This window comes from Melanotaenia boesemani, chromosome 1 (genome assembly GCF_017639745.1).
Source record: "Melanotaenia boesemani isolate fMelBoe1 chromosome 1, fMelBoe1.pri, whole genome shotgun sequence".
Classification (NCBI taxonomy): Eukaryota; Metazoa; Chordata; class Actinopteri; order Atheriniformes; family Melanotaeniidae; genus Melanotaenia; species Melanotaenia boesemani.
This window is the reverse complement of record NC_055682.1, coordinates 3905171-3917182: the sequence shown is the minus strand read 5'-3', so window position 1 is coordinate 3917182 and position 12012 is coordinate 3905171. Positions and strand designations below refer to the sequence as shown.

Sequence of the window (12012 nt, the reverse complement as noted above, 5' to 3'; positions counted from 1 at the left end):
GTGAAACCGGAAATGGAGTTTGCTTTGGGTGATTTTCATGAGGGAATGAGAACAAATTAATGGTTAAAAATAAACCCTGAACGTGTAAAGTAAGTTTTACATGAAAGAATGTTAAAGAGGAGGAAAAATAAAAATAAAACACAAAATTGTACTTGTGTTAATGTGCTGAATTACCTCTGGCCACCTTCAGTGACATCACGTTTCATGCAGCGTAGCCAGAAAGGCTGCATTCCACAGCCTCACTCCTCCTCCTCCTCATCCTCTCCTCCTCGGATGGAGTGTAGGTGAGTGTTGGGTCTCAGTCATTCAACTCTCCACCAGCCTGAACACAGTGAGAAAGAAAATGAAGAGTGAATGAACCAGAGAGCTTCAACTAGAAGGTGAGTGTTTTAAAATTCCTCAAATCTCTGATAAAAGTGATGATTATCTCATAAAAATGATTTAGCTTCTAAATAGGGCTGGGTGAAAAATAAAATCTCTGATTTTTTATAACCAAAATTTATAACCAGATTTCTGATTTTAATCAATTTCTTTTCTTTTACAAAACATTAATGAACTTATTAAAACATTTATTTTTTTATATAGATGAATGCCAGCAAAAATAAAGCATATAATGTCATAGCTTTTCCACCACAGAAACAACTTCTTATCTTACATTGAAATATGCGACACAACGCATCTGTGATCTCTTTCCATCTGGATCCTTATCATACAGGATCCACTGCAGAAATAATTCCCCTGATGAAGGTTTTCTCTTAACTAGAGTTTGTGGGTTAAAGTTGACTTCTGCATCTTGTAGAGAGCAGCATTTCTTACTACAGTTATACGCACAGCTAAATCCCATGAATGAGTGAAGGGTCACTGAAAATCTCTCAGACAAACACGTTCTGGTGTGGAGGGAGGGCTAAGTCTGCTGCTAACTAACTATGGAAAAAATCCAGATTTTCATAAAAATAAATCTCCAAAAATGTTAAATTTGATTCATCGATTTTGTCGATTAATCGCCCAGCCCTAGTTCTAAACCTGGGTTAAATTAAATTTAATCTTTACACTGGTTGTTCCATAAAATATTTCAGTTTATGATCAGATGCCATCTGAGCATCTGTGATTAAAAGGCAGAGCACTTAGTCATTGAGCTCATTGTAAATATACGTGTGTGTGTGTGTGTACACTACTGTTCAAAAGTTTGGGGTCTCTTCCCTATTGAATCCCATGGCAAAGTGACCCCAAACTTTTGAACAATAGTGTATATATATATATATGTATATATATATATATATATGCACACACACACACACATACATGTATATATTTACATTATGTTGGTGTTGATGTTAGGACTAAATCTAAAGTGTTATTTCAGCCTGAGCTGTAACACTGAGCAGTTCATTTACAGAACATGATTATCTTTTAAAGGAAAGTAAAAACAAACAAAAAAAGAGTGTGTTTGCCTTCCAGCTGTTACGATGCTCATTTTCGAATGATGGTGATACTGAAACTGATGCTGAATGGTGGGTCTTTGTAAACAGAGAGTGGAGGTATGTGTGGGTGGAGTCCGAGTCCTGCAGGAATGTCAGCATGTTCTGCAACATTCCTGCTCTCAGTAAACCTGTGTCTCTCCACACATGACACAGACAAAACTTTATAACACTGAAATACTTGTTGTAAAATTTAAACAAACGAGGTTTGTTAAAAGTTTAGGAGGAGAAGGAGGCCACTAAAGAACTTTTTGACTTATTAAGTTTAAACACATTTTGTGTTTGTAATATTTTTTAAAGTCCTAAAATTTCACATGGTCAGTTTTCTTTTATTTCTAAACTGAAAATTGTATAATGACAATGCGAAAACGGTGTCAGGCTTTTATTTAAGATGGAAACTACTCTGAGTGAAGTCTCCTCACAGCCTGCATGACTGACATGATTTAAAGAACATGAGGAAATAGATTCTCTGAACTCATGAGTCAAAAGGAAAAGAAAAAGTAAATATATCCTTTTAATTTGTGAGACAGCCATCGTGACTGCGTTAATATGTGAGAGAAAATAACTTTAATCATTTAATTTGAGGTAATAACATCCTGCTGAAAGAAAGTGGCAGAAAGGTCCTGCAGGACGGTTGTTGATTCATGTGGTTAATCAGTGCTGCAGAAATGTGACAGCTCTGCGCTTTTGTTCAGGTAAATGTTTGAAGGTTGTTCTGTAAATACTTAATCCCACCGAATGGGATCATTTCTCAAAAATACTGTACCTAAATGAGGTTCTAGTACTGATTTCTGTGTTTAGGCATGAGAGAAATGTTTAACTGATGTTTCCAGATCATCTTTCTGTTCTGGTCTTTAATGTCGACCACAGGAGGCAGAAGAGTTGGAACAGGACACGTAGAAGAAGAAGAAGAAGAAGTGTTGGTTCAGTCATCTAAACGTTAAAAACACTTTTATTTTAAATAAAGTCAGATACTTTTTACAACTTGTCCAACTTGGAAATACATCCAAAATGCATTTATTTAATTTGTCGTGAGGATTTGAGTAACAGATCAGGATATTAGCAGCTTCTCCTCCTTCCATTCAGCCTGTTTTTAATAGGAATCAACTATTCAGCCCTGTGACACATCAGTCCGGTCCCTCATGACGAGGATCAGAAACCAGCAGAGAAAATCTATCATTTCAACATTTAACAGCTGTGCAGTTCTGAGGTAAAGATGTTGTAAAGAAGGAAATGTTGGGAAAAGTATTTGGATGACCAGACCTCAAACTGTAAACATGCATCGCTGGTGGAAGAGTTTTTACTTTAAGACAGTAATCAACTAATTAGTCTGCAGAAGAGATAAAAATGTACATCTAGTCATGTTGGAAAGAAAGAGCTGCCAAGTGAAGCTGAATCCCAGAAACAACAACATGTGAGCAGCTCATTTCAACCAGATAACTTCAGTTAACGTCCTTCTCAGCACATTCATGTTCATTTGATCTCATCAGTATGAGTCTGGAGCAGTTTGGCCTAATGAGATGCCAGCCTGCTGTTTCATCTGCAAGGAAGGAATTAATATTAAAGAACTGAATTAATGTTAAATCATCAAAGAATTTATTTATTTAGCCTCTTTGTTTAAATAAACATTTTCAGCTTTTGTTTTATTTTTCTTGCAAAGTACAAAAAAACAAAATGTAATTTGGTTACAAACCACCCAGCAGTAAAGTAATGAGGATGTTTTAAATTAAAGTCATTTAAGCAGTGATCCTGAATGGTTTTATTTTCAGTGCTGCTAATGGAGAAAGTCTGTCTGTAGTCCTGTAACTTAAAAACATTTTAACCGTAGGTTTGCTATTTTTTCCTCCCTCGCATTAAAAATTAAATCAGTTTTTTCTGGTATCAGCATGAAGTTTTAGATTCTAGTGTTGTGACGAACCTATGGCTACTTTACTAATGGAAAAAAAACTCATAACAACAGGTATTTTAAAAGTTTTTTTTTATTAAATAATTTATTTTTTGTTTTAGTTAATATCAGCACAGTTGGTACTTGAAATAAAAATCTTGTGTTGAATTAGCCCACCACGCCTTGTGGTAAACACTCAAGTATAACCGGAGTTCAGGGTCCTTACCTGCAGATGTACATTCAATTTGAAAACATTTCCAGGCATTTCTGTTGTTCTCAAAGTTAAAAATGCTGAATTATCTTAAAAATCTCAACATCTACAGTCCAGTGATGGGACCCATCATGCTTCTCAACAGGTTGTTCATAAAAGCAGGTTTAGCTGATAAATTAACTTAAAAAAATCAAGCACATTTTGTTTGTTTATTTTTTTTTCTGTTTTAAATCAACTGGCATAGCACATAAATCTACCAACTACATGAAATTTATCACACTTTTGTCATGGCAAATAAAAGGTTTCTAAACACGGAAAAAGCAGGAGTTATTAAAACAAAGGTCCCAGCAAACTATTCATGGCAAACCTCAAAATACAGCACAGGTATCAAAATGTTATTAAATTCAAGCATCTGCCTTTAAAAAGCAAGACTTGAGATTTCAAGTAGACTGAAACGAGCTTACCTGTTTAATCTGACACCTGTGTGGCTGGTGTATGATTAACTGTTAATTAAATCTGCTTCAGAGTGCCTAAAAGCGGCGGACTTGGTAAAACTTCACTAAAGACTGAAAAAAGTCCAGGTTAATGTTGTCAGTTTAAATATGAAATACACTGGATATAATGTACTTCAGCACCACATAGGTTGGCTAATCATAACAATGGTAACACATTTGGCTAGAAAAGGAAAAACACAAGTTAAACCTGAGCCACACATTAGAAAAAAGTTATATAATTTTAATAATTTCATAAGTAATGGGAAAAAACACACACACACTTCATTTAGAGAACAGCAGCTTTGAAGAATCACATCAGAGCTTCAGCTGACGACCTAATTCACAAGTTTATTTAAAGAAAAAGAAAATTAACAATAGAAATTTGATTAATGACCTTTTACTTTACTTTAGCTTCTCAGTTTTACAACTAATTTAACATGAGGCGCCGCGTGTAACGGCTCCCATGATGCTTCTGTTGTTTTCAGAGCTTATGTTGAATGGTATGTTTGTTCCATGTAGTTAACTAATGTGTCATCTACCTGCAGGTCACAGGTGCTGCAGAGCGTGAGCCATGGAGCTAAAGGTGTGGGTGGAGGGCATGGTCAGAGTGGTTTGTGGTCTTTCACAAAGCACCTCCTGTCAGGACGTCGTCATCGCTCTTGCACAAGCGATCGGTATGTTTGTCACCCTTACTGACATTAAACACAAACTCAGTCATGTGACATGATAAACACCTAAACATTTACATGTTTTTACACACTGCCAGTGGCAATCAGTACTGATAAATGATCGTGTGTTTTGGTGAGATATATTTATCTCACACACTCACACTCACTCCTAGGGAGACTTTAGAGAGACCAGTTAACCTGACATCCTTGAATACTGAAGTGGCTTTAAAAGAAACTAAACAAACAAAAAATGCAAAGACAGCCCATGTCCAAAGAAAAACCTCAGAAAGCTGCAGAACTATTAATCAAGATTACAGGAAAGTCGGGTCAGTTCCTTTCTTCAACATGCTTTGAAACTCAAACATACCAACATGGTAAACTGTAAAGCAGTAAATCTACCCGTTTGCGAAACAAAACAGTCTCTTTTCTGAACATGCAGGTCAGACGGGTCGTTATGTTCTCGTCATGAAGATACGAGAGAATGAGAGACACATGCTTCCTGCCGATTGTCCTCTGCAGCATCTGGCTCAGCTGGGACAGCTGGCTGCAGAGGTCCAGTTCATTCTACGGAGAACCGGACCCAGCCTCAGTGAGGGTCCTCATAAAACCATTAAAGAGGAACGTCCTGTCCTGCTGAGACCACCAGAACCGGAGCCAGTCAAACGCTTAGGTCTTCAAAAGGCCCTCAGCTTCAATTTGGGTCCTTCAACATGTCCTAAAAAGGCTAAGTCAAGCAGGGGCTGGTCTCCATCTCCGAGGGCATCTCCTGAACCCCGGCCATCTCCTTCCAACTCTGTGAATTCCATTCCCTCCTATCCCATAAAAGAGGAGGTGTTTAGGCAGATTCTGCAGCAGCAGAGCATCCTGCAGGACCTGGAAGTTCAGATTGAAGCTCTGGAGAGAGAAGCAGAGTTGTTGGAGAAGGAGAGGTTGTCAGCTGCCATTTCCAATCCACCCCCTGACCTCACAGAGCAGCTGGAGGAACTGACCCAGCGGCTGAAGCAGAACGAGATAGAACTGATATACGGAGATGACTGGGAGGAAGAGTTACAGGCAGAAATAAAACGAGAACAAGGTAGGCAGATCAGATCTGGTCTCATTTTTTACACCTGTCTGCATTCTTTTCAACAAAATGTCTTAACATTGTTTTTGGCAGACATGCACAGGCGTCTGCAGCAGATCCAGTCATCTATAGATGATCAAACTCATGAAATCAGCGAACTCCAAACCCGCTCTGCACATCAAGAGCAGGACTTGCAACACAGATCCCAGAGACAGAATCTACCGGCAGAGACTCAGCAGGCAGATGAAGCCCTGAGGTCCCTGACGCAAGAGCTCCACAAACGGCTGCAGATGGGAGACCAGCTGGATGCAGCGTTATCAGAGACGCAGTGGAGGCTGCAGACTGCAGAGGAAAGGGTAAAGGTACATCCCCTCATACAGTTTTACATGTAATCTAATGGTGAGATGATGTGGATAGTTTAATGTTTAAATAAATATTATGTTTTTTCATTTATATAAAATGACCTGTAGAAAGTTTGTTTTGCTCTTGTTTTTCCAACATACATAAAGCTGTCCCTAAAATGTCCCCCAATCGACATAATAGCGTCATACTCTCAGTGCACCAGTTATAGCATGGTTGTCTATACAGATAAGACCCTAATAGAGGGAAAAAGGATGTCCAGATCTGGTAAAGGTCTTCAAACCTTCCTTTAGCCAGATTTTTCCAGTGCAGGATTAGAAGAAGTAGATCTGAGATACCTTCAGCAACAGCTGAAATTTCAGTTTTCTTCCAGTCACTGGATCAACCTTAAAGTCTTTTTCCAAAACATCCAAATCAACCCACATTGCCACATGGAAACTCCTCTCTTTGTTATTGTTGATGCAAACATCAGGAATGCTGGGATTAAAGCAGCAGTGTAGATTTACAGGACGAGTTCTTGTATGAAACTGCTGGCATTGGTTTGACAAGAGTTGCAGCTCGTAACAGCCTGAAGGCATAAAAACAGGAAAGAACAGAAAAATACACCACCACACACATAAGATATGTTTGAAAACACTCACCTGTTTATCTTTTTAAATATTCAGCTTAGAGATGCTGTAACATGAGACTGAGACACAACTTTGTAAATAAATTTAATCCTCATAACGTCTGCAAGGCAATTATAACATGAATTCATTAGAAAAATCATTAATTCTAAATGATTCCAAATGCTTCAGAGCAACTCCGGCACATGGAGCTGTTCCTTATAGGTCTTTTCATCCCAGTAAATATGTGATCGAAGAATGTGTCAGTGTTAACAAAAGAAGCATTTTTCCCCTGCAGAGCATCACATTTCTGAAACATGTTGTTCCGGGATCAGTAATGAGTGGAATTTATTCAAAGGTTATGGCTGTTGTGAAACAAGGAACTAGCCAAGCAGGTGATGTGCTGTTTGGTTTTCAAAGAAAACTCGTGACAAGACCAAAACAATAATATCTGATTTCCCATTGGCTTCTCATTCAGATCCAATCTTAAAACACTTGAGAAGGAGAAGAAAACAAACCCAAAACATTAAGTTCTCTTAAGATATATTGGTGCTTTTCAGTTATTATCTAGAACACAGATGCATGATGATAGATTTTGTCCAAAAATAGACTTTCTGGTAACTTGTTGTCCACATTGTGTCCTCCAGGAGAGACTGGAGAGGATTGGGATGCTGAATAAGGAGCTGAGACAATGCAAACTGCAGCAGTTCATTCAGCAGACCGGCGGGACTCTACAAGCTGACCAGACAAAGTCACTGTCCATCTACGATGTTTAGTAATGCTGGCGTTATAGAAACATCTGGGACAGTGTCCTGAACACAGCAGCGTATAATCTACAATGATTAGAAAAAAGGGGAAAGTCCACCTTTGTCACGTCATCACTGTGGCATTTACTGATAAACCTGTTTTTCTACTCGTACAACCATATGACTGCAGGAACTGTGATGATGTCACTTTTTATATATGAAAATAAAGCTTTTGTATTTTGTATAAGCTTCATCTTCTGCATTAGTGTGTGTGTTACCCCCAGAGGGTGCCAAGTCTTCACCTTCAATACACCTTCAGTCCGAAGTGCAGCAACATCACTTGAACGCACCAGTGCACGTACACATGCACGTACATTTACCTGCAATGCCCACTAGAATTTTAGTAAATAGGATTTTACTCCGAACACACGGCTGTATTTCTGCCTCTGTGTACATAAGCTAAGGAATTCATCCTAGAAATAAAAAATCCAACAAACTTTAATATATTTGTACACATAGTTTCAGATTTACATCATTTCATTCATTGATAATTTGAGATTTAAAAAGGATTTTACAAAGTTTTCTATGTTCTTTTCTATACAATAAAATGCTTTAAAAAGTAATTAATAAAAATTATTATAATCAAAATGATCCTCTTTAATTTAATTTAATTTAATTTAATTTAATTTAATTTAATTTAATTTAATTTAATTTAATTTAATTTAATTTGCTTCCATCTAACTCCATCCTTGCATCTCTTACACCAACCACCTTCATGTTTTCTACATCCACCTCCTTTAACACACAGCAGCCTGGTTTCCACCAGCTTCGGTCTTTTAAACCGGGCCTCAACTGATCCGTAATGGAACAGATCACATATTTGATTTGATATTAATGTAAACATAAAACCAAAATTTATCAATGTAAACTGAAAAGAGACTCATTGATAGTTATTTAAATGATTGTACGTCTGAGGATCAATAATAGAATTAACCAAGTGTTCAAACTCTGCATCTTAACTCCTTTAATGCCTGAATTTATTTGCAATTATATATAAAAAAAATGATAATAACAAAATGAAAAATAAATGCTGGATAAAATGAGGAAAAAGATAAAAAGAAAGACAGCAATAAAATAAAGTACAGTTTAATGTAAAATAAATTAATAACAATTAATAAATTAAGATAAATAAAAACTTAATTATATGAAAACAAACATATAAATATGAGTAAATAAAAGCAAATAAATAAATCTATAAATCTGTTTAGATCTATAAAACGCACATGTACAAAATATACTTGTTATAAAGTGCAAACTCACACAGAAAGAATATCAATGTCATCAATTTAAGTTCTCAAAGTTAGAAATGACTCCGTTTTGCTTGATTGTACAGTTAAAGCGTGTTTCACTGCGGGGTCGTAGAGGGCTGGCGTCCATCCCAGCAGAGCGGCAGGGGTGGTGTGGTGGTTAGCACCGTTGCCCCAGCAACCAGGGTCCTGATGTAAGCCTCAGACCTTCTGCATGAACGACTGTTTGTCTCTGTGGTGGACTGGGGACGTGGTGTACCCTACTTCTCACCTACTGGACAGACTCCAGCCTCCCGCAACCCGGCACTGGAATAGGTGACTTTAGAAAATGGATGGAAGGAAACAGACTCAACAAACGAAGACTTGAGTAATCGAGAAAACTTTCATACGTATATAAGTTTTATAAATGCAACTAAAGGTATCAACCTACATTCAGAGTGTAAATGAAAATTAAAATATTAAGTTGGACAAACTTGAGACTCCTCACATTCAAGATGAGGAAACTTGTGAACAAGTAGTTCGTTCCCAGAACTTCTTAATCAGTTTGTTCAGTTTCTTTGAGCCTCTGGTTCAGTTGCTGCTGTACTTTTGCACTTTTCACTACAGACTCATCCCCTTAGAGCCCTTAGAGTCCCACGAAGGAAAATTCTATCCTTTTAAATCTAAAATCTTTATTTGATCCTTTAACGAAATGTAAATAAAAGAATTTTAATAAATAAATAAATGAATTAAAATGATTGTTGTTGTTATTATTATTATTATTATTATTGTCAATAATAATAATAATAATAATAATAATAATAATAATAATAATAATAATAGTAATAATAATAATAATAATAAAAATAATAATTTTTGTATATTTACCGTTTATTGCTGTGATGTCAAGATTGTTGTAATTCAAAAGGTGTCCAGCAGGGGGCAGAAGACAAGCATCAGATCATGTTTTAACCATAAAGTGGTGCAAAAAGTCTCAGAAATATGATAAATATGGTATTCAAAGGTTAAAGTAGATGTTAAACATCTTGGTGCAGACATTGATGGTCTGAGTAGAGTCTGCTCCTTCTCATAGCCAACCTAGTGTTATCTGTCCAGCTGAACTACCAGGTGTTTGTCATCCTCCAACATCTCCATCTTTTCCTTCAAGATGAAAACTTCCAAAGACAATATGACTTTGTGTTTTTTGCTGTTCAACCCCAACATTTTAAATTCTGTTTCACATACAGTAAGAACTGGTGTGAACCCGTACAGCACCTGCCATGGCCGAGTCCCAGAAAGGCTCAAATTAACCTCTGCTGCTTATAACTCAGGTCATCACTGTAATCCAATCAGAACACTTAACATCTCCCTCTAAGTATACTGCAGGCAGTAACTCTGATGTCCTCAGACGGCCCAGCTGTCTCAATGTAAACGCTGTCACAGTGTTGGCTTCACTGGCCTGTTAGCTCAACATCTGAAAATAGGAGATTACAGTTTTCTTTCTTTTTCAAAAGTCCAAACAATCATTAAGCACATTTTATAAAAGGACAACAATCCGTTGTTTTTTTTTTATATGTTAGGTGTAAGGATCACATCTAATCAGGGTGAATGGGGTGTGTCATGTACTTTCATCTACAGCAGACGGATCTAATCTGATCCAATTTTCACAAACTGGATCTGATCGGTTTAATACGTTAAAGTTCAATGGATCAGCAGGACATGTTTTCAGATATTTCACTTTCTCCAAGTTGTATTATTAACTGATCCAGCCAATGTCATGAGCACAAGTGTTCTTCTCTGCATGAATGACCCGAGGAAAGCACCTTACTCACAGATGCAGGGCAGCAGGGACCTGAAGTTCAGCTCCATCGCCAGCTTTGTGAACGACCTGCAGGTATATAAATGCTGGCAATGAGGGAGCTGACGCGTCTTTGTTCTGTTCGCCATCAAACCCGAGCCGGTGAGAATCTCACGTCTTTGCTCTGCCAGGATTTCCACAATTCCTTTGATTTGCATGAAGTATTTTGTTGTTTTAACTTAGTTTAAGTTAAGAAGTTTTTTAAGCATCTGGCACAGAGGAGGGCATTTTTTCCATTAAAATACATATTTGCATGTTGGGAAGTCACTTTGGAATTTAGTGAAGAAAAACCTTTTATTATGATTTTCTGAGGATTTGTTTGGTACTGCTGCCGTGCTGTTTGTTGCAGCTTTTGCTACTTGTACTCAGTTTTTATGCTGCTTAACTTGCTGTATAAACTTTATTTTAAACGAGTCTACAGATGCTCATCATGTCACATGACTCTCACAGTGGAGAGCAGAATCCCGTCTGAGACCACTGTGTGAGTTTTTGATGTAAACCTGTACTGCTCATTGATATCAGTCATTATAACAGTTTACTGTCGTATATACGGCTCTAACAACCCTAACCCCCCACTACTATTTCAACTCTATGATTCATAATTTATATTTTGTATTTTTCTTGTTATTATGTGCTATTAAAAAATATGAAAAAAAACATAAAGACAAATAACAAAATGAAAGAATAAAAGCTTAAACTAAGCTTTGAGAGTGGAAAAAAATATTTATTCAAATGATTTTTATCACAGGGGCGGCAGTGGCTCAGACGGGAAGAGCGGGTCGTCCAATGACCAGAAGGTTGAGGGTTCGATGCCCACTCCCGCAGTCAACTGTCGTTGTGTGCTTGGGCAAGACACCTAACCCTCCTTGCCTCCAGTGTCGGCATCACTGGTGAATGAATGTGGATGAATGTTCGGTAATGGTTGGAGAGGCCGTAGGCGGGGACTGGCAGCCATGTTTCCATCAGGACCCAGGACAGCTGTGGCTACACACGTAGCTTACCATCACCAGGTATGAGAGAGGAGTGGGTGAATAATGGATTCAATGTAACATGCTTTGGTTGCCTTGAAAAGTGCTATATAATTCTAATCCATTTATTATTATTATTGTTATTATTATTATTATTATTATTATTATTATTATTATTATTGTTATTATTATTATTATTATTGTTATTATTTTTATTATTATTATTATTATTATTGTTGTTATTATTACTTTTTTTCTTGAGGGATTCTGAAGGAATTAATCCTGGTGTGATAGATGGAAGCAGGTGGTGGAAACCTTCCTCAGAGGTTTTCTCCATATTAACATGACAGCATCACACAGTTGCTGCAGGTTTGTCGGCTGCATCCATGA

General features: G+C 37.2%; 1 protein-coding gene across 2 annotated transcripts; it reads left to right on the top strand.

Annotated features, from left to right (window-relative positions):
- Positions 1-251: 251 nt before the first annotated feature.
- Positions 252-7752, top strand: LOC121637959 (ras association domain-containing protein 7-like). Of its 2 annotated transcripts, none has more exons than XM_041982461.1 (5): positions 252-380; positions 4614-4742; positions 5176-5811; positions 5893-6155; positions 7412-7752. In XM_041982461.1, the coding sequence occupies exons 2-5, from the start codon at positions 4640-4642 to the stop codon at positions 7538-7540; spliced, it is 1131 nt and encodes a 376-aa protein (XP_041838395.1). In that variant the 5' UTR covers positions 252-380; positions 4614-4639; the 3' UTR covers positions 7541-7752. The 2 variants fall into 2 exon arrangements, with proteins under 2 accessions (XP_041838395.1, XP_041838318.1); XM_041982384.1 differs by having other exon boundaries at positions 5893-6161.
- The last annotated feature ends 4260 nt before the right edge of the window (positions 7753-12012 follow it).